This window comes from Ictidomys tridecemlineatus, chromosome 11 (assembly GCF_052094955.1).
Source record: "Ictidomys tridecemlineatus isolate mIctTri1 chromosome 11, mIctTri1.hap1, whole genome shotgun sequence".
Classification (NCBI taxonomy): domain Eukaryota; kingdom Metazoa; phylum Chordata; class Mammalia; order Rodentia; family Sciuridae; genus Ictidomys; species Ictidomys tridecemlineatus.
The window spans coordinates 130,133,424-130,151,728 of NC_135487.1; the positions used below are offsets into that span (position 1 = coordinate 130,133,424).

Genomic DNA, 18,305 nt, shown 5'->3' on the forward strand with positions numbered 1-18,305 from the left:
CTCTCACTCTCTCTTAAAAAAAAAAAAAAAAGAATAAAACAATACACACTATGCACAAGTGGGGTTTATTCCAGGGATGCAAGGCTGGTTTGATTTTAAAAAATAAATCAGTGTAAAACACTATATTAGTACTCTACAGAAAAAAAAAAATCCCAAGATCATATCAATTGATATAGAAGAATCATGTGACAAAATTCCATAGTAGTTAATGATTTAAAAAACAAAACTCTGAAACATGAGTACAGGGAAACTTCCTCAGTTTGACAAAGAACACCTACAGAGGCCTTTAGTTAGCACATTTAATGGTGAAAGTCTGAATTATTTTCCTCTAAAATCAGGAAAAAGGCAAGTATGTCTGCTCTCACCCTCACATTCAACAGAATGCTGGCAGTTCAACAGTGCGTAAGGCAAGGAAGTGAAATAGAAGGTAGGAATCAGAAAACAAGAAATAGAACTGTCTCCATTTGCAAATAACAGGATTATCTATGTAGAAAATATCAAGAACGCTACCAAAAAACTCCTAGAAATACACACACACACACCATTCAAACACCAAAATTTAAAAGATGATACTGTTTATAATTGTTTAAAATATCTAGATTCTGTATGATGAAAACTATATGCAGCGTGGATGAAAGAAGTCAGTTTAGATAAATGGAGAGAAATACTGTGCTCAGGGAACACTCAACAACAGTGAAGATGTCAATTTGCACGGCGTGGATACCTCTGACATTGCTGGGTCCAAACAACCAGTGTGACATCACGGAACACAGTGCTGGTAAGTTGGCCGCAGCGCACCCCGGGCACAAAGACTTGGGGGGATGATAGATAGTTCCGTGTCCTGTGGTGATGGACACTGTGCAATGGTGTCCATCATGGATACTGACATGTATGTAGAGAGCTCATTTGCAAAACTCATCAAAATCTTTAAATTGGTTAATTTGATTTGATTTAATTTTTTTAATATTTATTTATTTATTTTAGTTGTAGGTGAACACAGTATCTTTACTTCATTTTTATGTGGTGCTGAGGATCAAACCCAGGGCCTCAGGCAAGCACTCTACCACTGAGCCACAATCCCAGCTCTAAATTGGTTAATTTTAATGCAGGTAAATCATATCTCAATAAAGATGAATTTTCTAAGCTGGCTCACGGGCAAAAAGCAAAGCATTGAAAATTTTTATCAGAGTAGCTGCCCTGAGCCATCCTTGATTTTGTTTTATTGTACAGATTAAACAAGATCCTTGTGGAGTGCCATCCATCTTGTCCCCAGGAAGCTCTCTGCTGGTCAGACCCTGGCTACCTCTCCCACCTCTGGGCTTGGGACAGTAGTGCTACCACTTTGATTCCAGTAACTGAGCACCCCCCACCGGGTTCAGTGCCCTCCTCCCCACTGTGTCAGTGAGCCGGTCCTCCGCAGTTCCCTCTGCCTGCCCACGCCCATGGAGTGTGGCCATTCTTCAGCTGCTCAGTGAAGGTGGCACCGACCTGCCAGGACGCTCTGATCTCCTCTGGATGGGGTGGGCTTTGGGCTCTAATGGACCCTGATCATTCAGCGAGTTTTCTGACTACATAGCATTCACCCAGCATGACCACTTTTTTGAGCCTTTTATACCTTCTTCTACTCAGTGCCACAACAGTCCTGGCATTTCAACTTCACTTAATGTGGCCATGGCATTCTCTAAGCTTCCCAGAGCCATCCTACTAGGATGTTAACATCACCAAGAGGGCTGGGGATGTGGCTCAAGAGGTAGCGCGCTCGCCTGGCATGCGTGCGGCCCGGGTTCAATCCTCAGCACCACATACAAACAAAGATGTTGTGTCCGCCGAAAACTAAAAAATAAATAAAATATTAAAAAAAAAGAACAAAGTAATGAAATAGCTGTTGTTAAAAAAAAAAAAATCACCAAGAGCCCTTGTCAGAGTATTAAATCCTGTATATAGAAAAGTGCTGTCTCTCTCTCTTTTTTTTTTTTTTGGTACCAGGGATTGAACTGAGGGGCACTTGACCACTGAGGCACATCCCAGCCCTTTTTTTGTATTTTATTTAGAGACAGGATCGATCCCACTGAGTTGCTTAGCATCTTGTTTTTGCTAAGGCTAGCTTTGAACTTGAGATCCTCCTGCCTCAGCCTCCTGAGTTGCTGGGATCACAGGCGTGTGCCACCAGGCCGGCTCTCTTTTTATTTTGACACAGGATCTCACTAAGTTGCTTAGAGCCTCAGGCTGGCTTTGAACTTGTGATCCATCTGCCACAACCTCCCAGGTCACTGGGATTACAGGTGTGTGCTACTGCACCCAAGTGTCTCCTCACTTTTGATTTGCTCATTTTCTTTTCAACTTTTTTTTTTTTTTTGGTACCAGGGATTGAATCTAGAGGCACTAAACCACTGAACCACATCCCCAGCCTTTTTTTATTTTGAGACAGGGTCTTGCTAAGTTGCTTAGGGCCTCACTAAGTTGCTAAGGCTGGCCTTGAACGCACCATCTTCCAGCCTCAGTCTCAAGAGCCACTGGAATCACAGGCATGTGCCACCACAACTAGCTCAACTTCTTATTTAAATGTTTGATTCGGGGGCTGGGGATGTGGCTCAAGCGGTAGCGCACTCACCTGGCATGCGTGCGACCCAGGTTCGATCCTCAGCACCACATACCAACAAAGATGTTGTGTCCACCGAGAACTAAAAAATAAATATTAAAAATTCTCTCTCTCTCCTGTTTGATTCGTTTTCAGAGGTCTCGGTCCATGGTCAGCTGCCTTCCCGGGCTTGAGGTGAGGCAGACATCACACAGGAGGTCGTAGGAGGAAAGCTGCTGGGCCCGTGGCCTCCACTATGGAACCTTTAAACGTGACAGTGGGACACATTTGGTTTCTCATACTTCTCCCCAGGACAGCTCTAGCCAGCTCCCCACTCCCTCGTTGGTATGGTGTGTGGTGGCTCACCATGTGACTTCAACAGGTCACCAGTTGAAGGGGGAAATCAGAGAGTGGTATACTCCAAAGCCAAACCGACATTTGCCTTTTTTAAAAAATATATTTATTTTACAGTTGGACACAAAACCTTTATTTCACTCATTTATTTATTTATTTATTTTTTAAAGAGAGGGTGAGAGAGGAGAGAGAGAGAGAGAGAGAGAATTTTTAATATTTATTTATTTATTTTTTAGTTCTCGGCGGACACAACATCTTTGTTGGTATGTGGTGCTGAGGATGGAACCCGGGCCGCACGCATGCCAGGCGAGCGCGCTACCCCTTGGGCCACATCCCCAGCCCCTCATTTATTTTTTACGTGGTGCTGATGGTCAAACCCAGGGTCCGGCGCGGGCGAGATGCGCGCTCTACTGCTGAGCCACAACCCCAGCCCCTGTGTTTGCCTTTAATTATGGACTAGGGCAGTTGTGGTCCCAGCAACTCAAGGGGCTGAAGCAGGAGGATCCCTAGTTCAAAGCCAGCTGCAGGAACTTAGCCAGACACTAAGCGACTTAGAGAGACCGTGTCTCAAAATAAAACAAGAAAAGGGCTGGGGATGTGGCTCAGTGGTAAGGAACCCTGAGTTCAAGCCCCAGTGCCCAAAAGAACCATGAAGCGGCACTGCCCAGATCTGAGGCCCTGGGTTCTGTACCTGCTGAAGGGACTTTCTGCTCCAGGAACCTACAAGCGTGCGCACTTCTCACTCTGCCGGTTTCTCTTTGCTCCACTCGCTGGCTCTCCCAGGTCCTAGGGCAGACTTTCTCTGGGTGGTGTGCAGTGTCCACGAGAGGGCAGTAGAGGCCAGCCCAGCCAGAGGCAGTGCCCTGCTTCCTAGCTGCCGCCGGCCTTCTCACCCTGGGAACCAGGTGATCCATCCTCCAAGCCCACGAGAGAGCTCCTGCCCCTATTTGGGGGCAAGTGTTAGACCAGGACGCAAGAAAAGACCACTGACTCCAATTGAAATCAAATTAAAGCAATTTCAACCAGCCGGGCTGCCTCTCCCAACAAAAACTGCGAGAGCCAAAGACAGCCCCGAAGCTTTCTTGTAGCCCAGCTTCATAGCCCAGAAAGTTACACAAAGGGGGGTTACAGATAACAGAACTCTGACGAGCATAGCACTAATGCTAGTGTTACATTTTTGTAGTTTACATTTTGCTAGTTTACATTTTTGCTGGCCCCGACATCAGAATTTATGAAGGTCATTAGAGCCTCAGAGAGGGTCGTTGTCTGGCCAGGGAAGGCCAAGATTTATGAGGCGTCACTAAGTTTGAGAGAGGGCTGCTATCTGGTCAGAGAGCCAGGCATGGGTGAGTTCAAGGCACGGGCAGGCATTCCAGGCAGGTTCAGAATCTGCAGTAATTTATAGTAGAGCCGAAATTAGCTTTTCATGGCTTTGTGGTGAGATGGCTCCCAATTTTAAGAAAAGATCAGGTTGGGTCTATCACCAGGCCCTGACATAGCTTGGTGGAAAAAGCTGGGCCTACCTGGAGCCCCTGATAATCTCTCGGAGCTCTGGGTTTCAGATCCCATCTGAGCAACAACTCCAAGAAGCTCCTAACTTTAAAACCTAAAAGTAAAGTAGATCAGATGACAACATGAGATCACTGGAGACTCCAGCGTCTCCCCTGACAAGAGCCCACCCTTGACCTGCTGCCCTTCAGTGATGCTGCCCCTCCATCTTGCTCTCACAGCTGTGCTCCCATAAAGCTGTCCGCCTGGCCAGGCGTCCACTTCCACATCCTCATGTTACAACTGCTGCTGAGCCCACCGCGTCCGCGTCCTCCACCCTCCTGCCAGAGCCAGGAATATGAACATCACACGCAGTGGAGACTCTTTGGTCTGAATTCATTCCCTCATTCCCCATGTTCCTACCTCCTTCCCTTCTGTATGGATGAATGGTCATCACCACTTGCCCAAACAAGAAACCTCTTGGAAGTCATTCTAGAATCTCTACCTTCCTGATTCAAATCACAGGTTCCCTCAGTTCCTCCTAACCATGTCGAGAGTCCACGTCCTGTTTTCACACCACTGCATAGATCCAGAACTCAGTCTTCCAACTGCCCGTTTGCCCATCCATCTAGCCATGTGGTTATTCAGCAAACACCAGCTGACAGCTACAGATGCCACAACAGGACTGACGAGGCCTGCTCACCGGGGTCCACATGCTTGGTACCCACACAGTGAAAATAAAGTAAATGAGATCATATGAGACAGGGTAGTGTGATGGAAAATGGCCGGGGGGAATGAATCTTTTAATTAAAAATGTAAAATTGTCTGGGCGAGGGCTGTGGAATTGGCTCAGTAGTGGAGAGCTTGCTTAGCATGCTGGAGGCCCTGGATTTGATCCCCAGCACCAGAGATTAAATCACGATAATGCTGGGGAGGCTGCTCCAATCAGGCCCCAGGAGAGGACTCTCAGGCGGTGACGGGCAGCCACGTGGAGCCCTGAGGCGGCCTGAATACTCAGTTTCTCAGCCTCGTTTTCAGAGGGGCATGTACATAGTTCTGGCCAAAGAGATGTCAACTGGGATGAGAGTCCACTGGGATGCCGTGTGTGCTGGGGAAGCTCACTTCCTGAGAGGGAGGACACATCCTCTACAGAGCCCCTTCCTGGTCCTACTGCTCCTTCTCTGGGGAGAGAGGAGACTCCCTGGACCAGCATGAGCAGCTGCCTCCTCCAGGCGCACTGTGGAAAAAGCCGGCCCTGGTGATTCAGCCACTCTCGCTGGAGTTCCGTCTTCCTCTCGTCACAGAATACAGCCACTTGGATCACTAGCCGTGGGAAGGTCTGGGGAAGGAAAAGAGACAGAGTTCAAAGCCTCTGAAGTGGGAACTTGACCGGCTTGAGGAAGAGGCAAGACCCGTGTGGCTGGAGCACTGTGAGAATGGAGCAGAGCAGGATGGAGGGAGCCGCAGAGCTTTGTGGCTGCGGAGAGCTAACAGGGCTTTGTCTTTCACTTTTATTTTGGAGGTGCTGGGAATTGAACCCAGGGCCTTGTGCATGCAGACAAGCTCTCTACCACTGAGCTAGGTCCCCGCCTGAGAGCTAACTGGTTTCTAAGTTCATGGGAGGCCAGTGAAGGGTTGGAGGAAAGTCCTAGCCTGACTTAGGTTTCCTAAAAGACACTAGTTCCAGGTTCATTGGATTAGACAAAGGGGAATGAAGGGAAGGGAGGGAGGATGGGAATAGGAAAGACAGTAGAAAGATCTGGACCTAACTTTTCTATGTGTTTTCATATATGTTTATATTTCATATATGTTTATATGTGAATACACCACCAGTGACACTCCATATCATGTACAGCCACAAAAATGGTATCGTGGGCTGCGGCTGTAGCTCAGTGACAAAGCACTTGCCTATCATGCATGAGGCACTGGGTTTGATCCCCAGCACCACATTAAAAAAATACTAAATAAAGATGTTGTGTCCATTTACTACTAAAAAAAAAAAAGTTAAGAAAAAAAGAATGGTATCCTAATTAGAATAAGTTATACTACATGTATGTATAATATGTCAAAATACACACTATTGTCATGTATATCTAAAAAGAACAACAAAAAATAAAAATAAATAAGAACACTAGCACCCAGAAGTAGTGAGTGGCACACGCCTGTAATCCCAGCAGCTCAGGAGGCTGAGGCAGGAGGACTGCAAATTCAAAGCCAGCCTCAGCAACTTAGTGAGGCTCTAAGCAACCTGGCAAGACTCTGTCTCAAAATAAAAAAGAGTAGAGATGTATCCCTGTGGTTAAGTACCCCTGAGTTTAATCACTGATACTCCCTCTACCCCCCAAAAAAAATCAAAAAACCTCTAGCTATAACAGAATGAGTTGGCGAGTGCAGTGGAGCACATCCTGCTTTGGGGCTGACCACTCCTGACCACCTTTCTCTCTCTTCCCTGGTCTCTGTTGAACTTAGAATGAGCCACTTAACTCTGGTCTGGCCCAAGAGACACTGGTGGGGAGGACTTACTTTCAAGAGAGTTGGTCTGGCTCTGTCCCCTTCTCCTGTCTGCAATGTAGAAGTGACTCCTGGGAATGCAGAGGCCTTACTGCAACCAAAAGGTGGAAGCGATGACTGGCAGAGTCAAAGAGAACAGGCCTACTCTTGGTGACATTTCTAAACTTTGACCCTGCCTGCTGCCAGATTTCTCATTAGGTGAGCAAAATAAGTCCCTATTTGCTTAAGGCACAGTAAACCGGTTTTCTGTTACTTGCAGCTTAGTACATTCTCAACTGCTGTAGTGGACAGGAGAGTCGGGAGGGGGTAAGAAGTGCTGAAGGGGTGTGGGTGAGACAACAGTGACACACTGTTGAGACTGTCTCCCCCTCGGCTTTCCATTTCTGTCCTCACTTCCTCTAATTTGTCTTCCACATGACCACACTTCCTAAATGCACATCCCCTCCTGAGTTTCCTGGGACTTGGAATTCTTGGCTGGGTTAACGGTCATGTGTTTTCTCTCCTATGTGGGAGCTAGAGAGGAAAAAGGAAAAGAAAGGTGGGGAGAGAGATCTCATGAAAACCAAAGGGACATCAGTAGAGATCTGGGGACTGGGGTGGCAAGTAGCGAGTGACACTGGCCAAATTACTACATCATGTGCAGAGAGGGATGTGTAACAGATTCCATTATTAAATACAACTATAATGCACCAATAAAAACTGTGGGGAAAGTTATTGGCTGGCTCTCCATTTCCTACAAGATAAAAATGTAACCTCCTTATCTTAGCACACAGTACCCTCTGTGACTCGCTCACCTCACCTGCCATCTCCTCTCACTACTCCCACCCTTGTAGTTTACACACCTCCCACAAGGCTCGCCCACCAGCGAACACCTCCCACGTGACAGGCGATGGATCCATTCATGTCTAATCCAAGCAACCTAAGAGGTGGGTATTGCAAGTCTTACTTACAGATGAGAACCCCAATTAAGTGTTGGCCACGGCCACACCTCTAGCAGGTGGGGGTCAGGATGTAAACTCTGGTCTGATTTCAAAACAGAATTAAAATTCACCATTCTTACCAAGAAGTCTGACGGTAGGGATGGCTCTGCTGTTCAGGTACTCAAAGGAGGACTGGATTTCTTTCTTTTTTTTTTTTTTTAGGTGTAGATGGACACAACACAATGCCTTTATTTTCATGTGGTGCTGAGGATCAAACCCTGGTCCCGGCCGTGCTAGGTGAGCACGCTACCACTGAGCCGCAATCCTGCGCCCCCACCCCCATTTCACCGTCACACTTGTCACTTCCTGGTCTTAAGATGGCTGCTCAGTTCTAGACATCACATTCAGGTCCAGATCAAAAAGGAGAGCTACACCAGCTCAATCAGTCGTACTCACTCGCTCCCCCTTTTTTAAGAAAGCTAAGGCTTTCCTAAAACCTCCCCCACCCCCAGTGCCCTTCTACCTGTATTCATGGGCACAGGGGAGCCGCTAGCTGCAAGGGAGGCTGGAAATCAGAATGTCAGAGTTACGGTTGGCCCAGATCCAATATGACCCTCCACTTGAGGCTGACAAATCTGGAGTTCTGTTAGCAAGGAAGAACAGGGCAGTGAGGGTAACCAGGCCACAAACAGGGTCTGCTCCCACCTCCCACCTAGAAGAATGAGAGCTGCTGAGGTGCTCTGATCATCCCCCTCCTCCTCAGGTCTGCCGGGAAAACCTTTCTTGCACATCACATATCGGTGTCTACAAGACTCCCTCACTCCCCCAGCCAAACCTGACGCTCGCTCCTTTGCTCTCTTCTGTGTTCCATTACAGCAGTTAGTGCATTGTAAGGTGACCGCTCATTCCTTATGCATGCATTCCTTCTCTCCATAAATGCTGAGCACTTGCTCTTCGCCAGACCCTACTAGGAACCAGGAATTCAGCAGAGAACAAGTTAAATCTTTAGGTTTGGTTCTTGCCCTCATAAAGTTTTTAGTCTGATAAGTCATGGGAGGCAGAAACTCCTCTCCTCGGGCCACAAGCAACAACTATATGGCAGGACAGTCATGTCTCACCCCCAGGACCTAGCAAGAGCATCTGACACCAAGTAAAAGTGCCGCAGTCTGGCTGGGCACAATTCAGGAGCCACTTGTCAAAAGAAACTAACTTTATTTTTAGAACCACACACTCCAAGCAAAACAGCTCCTCAGGAAAAAACCCTCAGAGCCCAACTGCCACCACCGGCTTCCACAAGCCTCTCACCCACACACCAGCCTCTCCACCTCCCACAGTCCTCCTGCTCTTGAGGCCGATTGGCTGGGTCGTGTGGGCGGAGCCAAAGAAGTCCCCCAATGAGCAGCTCCATGGTCTGAAAGGGCAGGGAAACAGCCCAATGAGCATCACCGCAGAGGAGCCAATCAGTTGGCAGCTAGAAGTTTGCTGGGGCTGCTGTGAGCCAATCATCAGCTGGCAGCGGGAAGTTTGCTGGGGCCCCTTCTGCTGTGGCTCTCAACATCAAAGCACTATGTCCATGTGTTAAATTCATTCTTTCCTCAGGAAGGCTTTGAATCCATCCATCCATCCTTCCTTCCTTCCTCCCTCCCTTCCCTTTAACCCAGGGGCACTGTACCACATATCTTTGATATGATCTTGCTAAATTGACCAGACTGTCCTTGAACTTGTGATCCTCCTACCTCAGCCTCCCAAGTAGTTGGATTATGGGCCTGTCCCACCATGCCTGGCTGAAATGTATTTTATTTTTTTTAAATATTTATTTTTTAGTTGTAGTTGGACACAATACATATTTTTATGTGGTGTTGAGGATTGAGCCCAGGCCCTCACACATGCCACAACCCCAGCCCAGAAATGTATTTTAAATGTAAACATTTTAAGAGAAATGTAGTCCTTGTTTCTAACAGGAAACCCCCAAAGAGTGATCCATGTACCCCCAGTGTTCCCTCCCCACCACTGCAGGTCTCTTCTCCCAGGAAAGGGTCCGAGAGCATTCACATGCCCTTCACACCAGAGCCCTTGGTGGGTGTTTGTTTTGCTGAAGGCGCTGTTGGGTTTTCTGAGCAAGGACATCTCATTGTCGGTGCAGGAGCTGCTTGGGTGTGCTCCTTGGCTCCGCAGGCCCCCATCCCAGTTACTGTGTGAAGTTTTCATAGTCCCCTCAACACCCTGTTCTGCCCCTTCTCTTCCTCAGGTGATGGCAGCTGGGGACAAGGCAGGCGGAGGCAAGGGAAATAAAAATCACCACCACTGCTTTGGTCTGTGCTTCTGTTGCCATAGTGATGTTGACAGGTGACACACAGGTGAGCGGTTCTTCCTACCATGGAGCCAATGGACAGTGGAGGCCAGAGAGGGATGACATAAACGTAAAAGACCCCATGCCTCCTAGCTTCGTGAGCCTCTGGGACTTCATGAGACCATCGGGTCCATTCCCTGCCTCTTAGCCAAAAATCAAATGGATGGACATTATTCCTAAAGACCCTCAAGAACAAAGTCCACCACATCCTAAGGCACCTGTTAGGCTCATATTTCACAAGATTCATGACCTTGGGTGGGTTTAGTGACTGAGATCATCTTCTCTCCATGTCCTTCCAGCCCAGGTCCTCCTCCACCGCAGACACTCAATCTGGACTCACTTGTTCCTGTCCCACCGCAGCCAGCTGTGGTCCTCTCAGGGTCCCCAGCCCTGTCCTCTGCTCTGGAGTGGGAATGTCCCCTGCCATAGCAAGAAGCCCCCGACCACCAGACACAGGCACAGACCTGCTGCCTAACAGCTCAGAGTGGGGCAGGGCAGCCCTCCCAACAGGAGGTTGTCCTCCCTCCCAGTGAAACCAAGCAGAGAGAACAGGAAGGGCTGGTTTTAATGAGGATCTTCAAAAGCCTTTGCGACAGCAGAGAGAGCCCAAGGCAGCTGGGAGACCCGCACTGATGGCAACAGGGCTCTTGTAATTCCAGCGGACCCTGCAAAACAGAAGTGGCTCTGCTAGGTTAGGAGTGTGGCCTTTCCCCCCCTCACATTAAAACAAAGAAACAAACCAAAAAGCAGCTTTTAAAATTGTCTCAGGAATTATCTTGCTTAAAAACTGTGTTGGCCTTGTGGGTGGGGCTAGGGGAGAATGGAGAACTATGGATTAGACCAGGGGAGTGGGGGGGACGGGTGGGAATGACAGTAGAGCCAATCGGACATTCCTAGCCAGTGTGACTACCGTTCTGAGGCCCATGTAACCTACGTGTGTACAACCAGAAGATTAGAAGTTACACTCCACTGGTGCGTCAAAGGCAAGCGCTCTCAGTAAGACTAATTAGAACAACAACAAACGCCACATTGGCCTCAGTGGCCCAGCCCGGGTTAGAGCAGCCGATCCCAGGAGCACTGCTTCTGTTCATCACAGGAGCAGGAGCACGACTGGGTGCTGACATCCGCCCCATCTCCACCGCTCTCCACCCCTCCCTGCTCCGTTCTCTTGATCCACTTCACTCAGTAGGAAGAGCCCTGTCACTGACAGGTTGGACCAGCCTAGCCCTCTCTTCACTGTCCCTAATTCCCCAGAACAGTGTCAGGAAGTGAGCCACTGGCACGGGACTTCTGGTTTCTCCACTTGATCTCTTCCTCCCTGGACCACTAAGCCACTGCTTCTTCTCCAAGGCTGAGGCCGCCTCCAGGGTGAGGCTGACACGCACCCCAAGGCTGCCTCAGTCTGGTGTCTCCCAGCAGCTGAGCATCGTGTGATTTTGCTAATTAAGCCGCTTTCTTGTCTTCAATTAGCTGCATGTGAATCTTGTTGGGAAGTCCTGGATCCGTGAAATAGTCTGGAATAAAAATCAAAAAGAAGAAATCCTCTCGACTCAGGGAAAAAGACTGGGAGACAGCTTCTCTGCTAAAAAGCTAGGGTGGCAGGGTCCTAGCCACTGCTGGTGGCCCACTTTCCAACATAATGGGTAGTCACAGCAAATCCCCGTGGTCACTGCCCTCACCAGAGCAGCTGAGTGTGCAGGCTCAAAAGGCCCTAAGGGGTTGGGGATTTGCTCAGTGGCAGAGCAAGCGTCTAGCACGCGCAAGGCCCTGGGTTAAATCCTCAGCCCGGGAATAAAAAAAAAAAAATAGGATCAAATGGCCCTGGGTAGGGCTGACACAGGGTGGCTCCTGCTCCTGCCACACCATGCTGTTTGTCCTTTGCTGACGCACAAGGAGCCATCATCAAAGGGCTCGGGGATTCTCTGGGTTTTCTGCTCCCAGCCCATCTTGGGGCCCAAATACATGCCAAGAAGTATTCTTGTCTCCACGCAGCTAGCCAGCTCCCGTCTCTGAAAGGTACGCCTTCTCTGCGAATACCCTCCCAGAGGAGAGCCAGGCTCTGCTGTCTGACGACAGAAGAGGGTTTTATACACCCGCAGAATGTGAGTCAGGCAGCATCTGCCGCGGCAGCAAAGCGGACTTAGATTCCCTTAGACACAGTTGGAGGACACAGCCAACTCCCAGGGTTAACTGCACCCAAAACAGCCCTCTAGATACTGCTGACCTTAAGCCATCTCGCAGCCAAGTGCACGACCAGCACCTGGGGAGCCTTTGAAACTCTGGAGCCGGGCCTACCCCAGGCTGATTGCATCAAACTCTCTGGGGTGGGGCCTGAGCATCGGTTCTTTTAAAAGGCTCCCCAGGTGATGGTAAGGCACAGCCAGGGTCAGAACTGCTTCAGAGTCTCAGGGCAAGGGCTGCCCGTAAATTCCTTTGGGAATCTCGGAATTCTGAACAATCCCCACCAAGAGGAAGTTCTGCCTCATTTCTCATCTGGCCTCATTTTGAGGAGAGGACAGTAGAGTAGAAGCCTTCTGAGAACAGCTCCCTTGAGGGACATCAGGTGAAGGAGGACCCCACCCCACCCGGGGGCCAACTGACCTGCCCTACTCACCTGCCGCAAACTCTAGGATGTTGTCTGGTCTTTTCAGAAACATTTCTCTGGAAAACATTAAGGGACAGGGAAGGAGATAGCACAGGTTTAAGAAGGCTGTGGCCACTGCTTCCACCCCAGGCTCTCTCATAGCAGATTGTCACACCCATTCCAGAGGTCAGTAAGCCAGGGGACCAAAGACAAGGACCTTTCCATTTGTGATTTTTCTTCAACTTGGATCTAGGCAAGGAGTAAAACATCCTAAGTGGGAACACGGGCTACTGCTCAGTTCACAGAAGAGCTGTACTGCTAAATACATCTGGTCATCCACTCAACAAGCATTTTCACAAAACCAGGAACAAGCCAGGGACAGAGAGCAAACTTGAGAGTGTCTGCAGGTTCCTCAAGGGACACCAGTGTGATGGGACAGACATGCAGACCCACAGTGTCCCAAGGAAGTCTAACTATGAATTTCCATGGGGGAGCAGGAAGGTATTCAGCAAGTCCAGCTGTATACCTATATTCCCAGTGGAAGCACTGGAATATAGAGGCTCTGGGTTCAATTTCCAGCATCACAACAAGCGAAACAAGGAGAATAGGTAAATAGCATATGGTACAGTCATACAATCACAGAAGTAAGAATGGAAGATCTACTAGATACTGAGCAAAGAAGGCAGGCACAAAGGAACACATATTACAGAATTCCACTTATGTAAGATTCCAAAAAGGCAAAACAAATAGGGGCTATCAGAAGTCAGCCTTCGGCCTGGGAGGCTGAAGCAGGAGGATTGAGAGTTCAAAGCCAGCCTCAGCAACTTAGTGAGGCCCTAAGCAACTAAGCAAGACCCTGTCTCAAAGTAAAAAATATAAAAAGAGGCTGGGGATGTGGCTCAGTGGTTAAGTTTCCCTGGGTTCAATCCCTCATACCAAAAATAAAAAATAAAAAAAATACTGGTTATCATTTGAGGGGAGTTGTGGGAGACCAACCTTACATGTGACTGAGTCACACTCCCCGGCTGGGTGCTGAGGCGCTCAGTGGCAGAAATGTGGCAGAGCTTTCCCCACCCTTCTTGGGTGCAAGGGTCGGTGTCTCGTGCATGGGTGTGTCTTGCTACAGCCCCATGGGTGAGGCTACACTACCCTGTTCCTTTGTAATCTAACCCCTTGCCCTGTTTAGGATAGAATCTTCCATGGAAGTGCCTTGTGTGTGTCCCCTTCTCTTACTGTGCCCTTGGGTGTGGCCCACCCAGGTGTCAGTCAACCTGCTGAAGTGGACATCATGAAGATAGACTCAGCCCCCTGAAACCTGACCCCTTGCCTCATTTGAATAGCTTCTCCTCAATAAAAGGGGTCAGCGCATGCTCTTGCTCTCCCTTCCTGCTGACCCTTAAGGTCAGAGGAGCCGACACAGTGACCCCAAAGAAAAAGGTATTTGTGTCTCTTGTGGGGTTATTGTGCACAGCCCAGTTAGCCCAGTTTACCTGGAGGGACCCCTGAGCCAGCAGGGAGTGTCTAGAAGGGGCCACAAAAGGTCTTAGGTGCTGCTCACATTTAATCTATTCACCTGGACACTAGTAGCATGTGTGAGGACAAGTTCATCCAGCTTAGAATATGTCATTTCTCTATATATTTTCATAAAATGTTTAGAAACAAAAAAAGATAAGATAGAGTCACTGAAGATTTTTCCAACCAAGGAGTAATATGACCAGTACTACAATTTGGAAGTTTCATCTGCCTAGGTTTTTACCAAAACATCTAATAAAGCTTTCTACAGTTTCACATATGACTATCATATCTCTGGCCCCAAACCTTTAGCTTCTGGGTGCCTAAAATAAATTTGACCTCTACTCTTTTCATTATTCAGGTCCAAAATTGGAAGTATTAAGGTAAGGATTCTGTACAGCATATTTCTGTTACAGACTGGAGAAGTGTGGCTGAATGACCATCAATCACGAGATTCCAGAAAATTCAAGGGGCAAGTTCACAAAAATGGTTCTGAGCTTCTCTTGGCTTGGGGCAAGTAGAGAGCAGAGACCTGCAAGTTGGGCAGAGACAGGCAAGCTGACCTCTCCACACCCTTCCTCTTCTCACAGGAAGGACCCTGTGAAATATCAGGTACAAAGACGGGGCTGATTCTGGCTCACCCTGCTACCACTCAAAGGAAATAATAGTCACCCCCACACAAAGCAAACCCTGCAGCTGTAACATAGCCCCCTTCCACCCTAGAAAAAGGCCTAAAAAGGGCCAGGAGGAGTTCATGCAGGGCAGCTGCAGGAACAGCAAAAGGAAGAGCCTGGTGGCCAACCTGGTCTTGGGAAGGGGGGTGATGGCAAGGAAGGAATGGGAGGGCGCCTGGGGCTTCCCTGCAGCAGCCAGGCCCAGACACCAGGCCTCCTCCTGGAAACTCTTCTGTACCGAGAAGCAGGGCATCCCCAACATGTGACTGAAACCACAGCCCCCTCTTCACTCACCACCCCCAAGTGTTCTAACCCTGTTGTTTGTGAACAATGAAGTGGTGATGTAATTCAGGCTTTTACCGTTTATACCCAATCTCCCTGCTGGAACCATTCCTAACTTGGATTGCACACTCCCTAGCATAAGAAACCACGTCCCTCTTTGTTCCCTTAAGAGGAAAAGATGCAAAAGGGGGTGGCCTGATCCCAGGTCTGGTACTGACAGATGACTCCTGTGCCTTTATCCCTGACCCCAGGAGCCCACTTTCACCAGGAACTGAGCAGGTTTCAGCTTTCCCTGCTGCTTCCCTGCCCTGTGAGGCTGCTGCTGGGAGAAATGGCTAAAATATGAAGAATAGCGAGACCCAAGAAAACAAAAAGGGGCCTTCAGGTCTGCGTGTGTGTGTGTGTGTGTGTGTGTGTGTGTGTGTGTGTGTGAGAGAGAGAGAGAGAGAGAGACTCAGAGCCTCACACATGCTGGGCCCGTGCTCTGCCACTGAGCTGCCCCTTGGCTGTGGACCTGTGTTTACAGCACAATACAGTGGAAGAACCAAGGGTTCGAATCCTAGGTCAGCAACTTGAGGAAGGTACTTTACTTCTCTGAGCTTGACTGTCTCACCTGTAAAACATAAATGATAATAAGCTATTTTTTTGTAGTGTGGCTGGGGGGATCAGCAAAATGGAACCAAAATGCCAAACACTGTGTAGGGGTCAACACTGGAAACACACACACACACACACACACACACACACACAGGGCTCCTCCAGCTTGGAGCTCTGGACCAGAAACAGAAGAGTGGCAACGCAATTACAATAGAGTGTGATGACAGCCTACATAGTGAAACAACACAGTGCCTGGAAATGGAAGCCATTATTATTTAAACCTTGCAGCTCAGTCTGTAGCCAAACAGTATCTGAGATTCTGTGGTCTGTTGTTTTCATCCTGATCGCTGCTCCGTAAAAAATTTTTTTTTCCTTGCCTCAGTTTTTGCCTTTCCATTCAAGCAATGCCAGGCAGAAGGGGAAGGATACACTGGAAAATGGTCTTCTTTTGCCCAAGGAATTAGTGGCTTCTGACTCTTGCCGTTTTTCTACATCAAGGTTCTCAGGTAGAGAAGGGCAGACATTTGACTTTTTTCTTTTTGAGTTCTACTGTTCATCCTGTTCAGTCCTTCTGATCAAGAATAGTGTTTACCCAGTGGATGCCTGCTGGATTTCTCAATGCCAGATTCCCTCTTGATTCTAGTGTCATAAGGCATACGTTTACCTTTACAGCTGAATGGAACTTAATATTTTTAAGAATTCAGAGATAACTGGAGGAAATCTCCAAGAAATAACTGAAGAAAACCCTTGGTGTGACAAACTCCAGAGTTAGAAAAAAAATTAAATCTTGGGGTATTTTCCGACTTTTAAGAAGTCAGACGAGGGGGAATGACTAAAAGGTCCTTGGCACTCCTCGGTCCCGCAGACGTGGCTCTCCGCTGGGCTCCGCAGACGCGCCTACCTGAAGAAGCCACCGAGCAGCAACTCCACCTCCTTGTGTGTCCTCAGGTACCTCTCGTTGGCGATCCGGGTCTGGATCTGAGGGCAAGGGCGGGGGTCACGTCCCAGCCGCACACCAGGCTCCGCCCGCGGGGAAGGCGGGGAGCCGCGCCGAGGTCCCGGCCGCCCACCTTCGCACGGGCCTCACCTCCGCGCTGCCCCAGTCAGGCGCCGCCCGCCGCCACGTCCCGCCCTAACCCGAGGCTGGACCTCGGGCCCACGGCTCGGCGCCACCCCAGCTTTCGCTCTCGCACTTGCAGACCTGGCGGGCTCGGTGCGGGACCCAGCAGCCCGGAGAGCCGCGGGCAGGGTGGGGGCGTCCCTGAGCGCTGCGCCCCTCCTGGGGGCAGCCCGCTCTCCTCTCAGGACCCTCCTCCCGGCCCGGGCGCCTGGCCTCGCCACCTACGACTCGAGGGGCCGGGCGCGGGGCGCGCTGCTCGCACCTTGAAGTTCCGCAGCTGCTCCAGCTGCGCGGGGCTCAGCGCGCCGGGGTCCGGCCCCAGCAGCCCGCCCTGCAGCGTCGCCATCTTGCGGCGGTCGTCAAGGCGACGGGTCGCGGCAGCGAGGCCCCGCCCCTCCCCGCCCCTGCGGGGGCGGGGCCGAGGGAGGCGCAGTGGGGTCCCCGCGGGCGCCGAGGAGCGAGCGTGGGAGGTGCCCCGGCTCCGGGGCTGGTTCTTGAACTGAGTTACTGTGAACTGAGCCTTCCTCTGGCCCCACCCGAGCGCCGTGCTGAGTTCTAGAGCAAAACAGGAATAAAGGTCCCTAGGGCAGGGTCCCCCGGAATCCGTCCTGGCGGAGGCAGAAGCCCGAGGACGCCTGGTCGCGGGGCGGGGAATCCGCCGCCCCGAGGCCGACCTGCTGTCCGTCCCCAGACTCGGACGTTGAATCTCGCTTCTCCCCGCCCTCGTCCCTGTCCCCGTCCCTGCCCCTTGACCTGGGCTTTCGAACCCAGGGCCCCTCGGCGTGGGTCACTGTACCACTCAAGTACCTCCCCAGCACCCAGACTTGCTCAGACTCGTGATCCTCCTGCCTCAGCCTCCCGAGCAGGGGGAATCACAGGCACGGTCCCCACGCTCTCTGCAGCCTGGGACTCCTAAAACAGGAGTGAGGGGCTCTGCAAAGGAAGGGCCTTCCCAGAGAAGGTGCTGGAAAGGACCGAGAGGGCACCCTGGCAGAATTGCCCCTCTAATATGTAGATTTTCTCTTCACCCCGGGTTCCCCAAAAATCCCAAATTATTTCTCTCACTCCCTACGGGATAAGGGAGGAGAAGGGGAATGGGCCTTCTAGTGTCTGATTAAGGAGGGTGAGGGAGCTGGAGTAGCCCCTGGAAAGGGCAGGAGCCTGTCAACACGCTGAGCTTCCCCACCCACGGGGTCTCGCGCAGCAGCAGCCTTCAGAGGCTGAGAGAAGCCGACAGGACTGTGAACCACTGCCCCAAGGAACAGGGGAACAGCCCGGGAAACCGGCTCAGCATTAGATGGGCTCTCAGTGGTCTGCAGAGGCTCGGAGAGGCCG

The 18,305-nt window shown here is 50.2% G+C and overlaps 1 protein-coding gene and 1 long non-coding RNA gene across 4 annotated transcripts; one reads left to right on the top strand and one right to left on the bottom strand.

The window, feature by feature from the left end:
* On the top strand, positions 1-3,061 carry LOC120890564 (uncharacterized). Its single transcript, XR_005734846.2, has 2 exons — positions 1-778; positions 2,735-3,061. It is a non-coding gene; the product is annotated as an uncharacterized LOC120890564 (long non-coding RNA).
* A 7,686-nt stretch (positions 3,062-10,747) lies between these two features.
* Positions 10,748-17,388, bottom strand: Riiad1 (regulatory subunit of type II PKA R-subunit domain containing 1). Of its 3 annotated transcripts, none has more exons than XR_013428284.1 (5): positions 17,233-17,388; positions 16,752-16,828; positions 12,816-12,862; positions 11,587-11,715; positions 10,748-10,866 (listed from the first exon to the last, which is right to left on the bottom strand). XR_013428284.1 is itself a non-coding variant. In XM_078027560.1 (5 exons), the coding sequence occupies exons 1-4, from the start codon at positions 17,314-17,316 to the stop codon at positions 12,194-12,196; spliced, it is 282 nt and encodes a 93-aa protein (XP_077883686.1). In that variant the 5' UTR covers positions 17,317-17,388; the 3' UTR covers positions 10,949-11,715; positions 12,168-12,193. The 3 variants fall into 3 exon arrangements, 2 of the variants coding, with proteins under 2 accessions (XP_077883686.1, XP_077883687.1); XM_078027560.1 differs by lacking the exon at positions 10,748-10,866 and adding an exon at positions 12,168-12,267 and having other exon boundaries at positions 10,949-11,715; XM_078027561.1 differs by lacking the exon at positions 10,748-10,866 and having other exon boundaries at positions 10,949-11,715.
* Between the last annotated feature and the right edge of the window lie 917 nt (positions 17,389-18,305).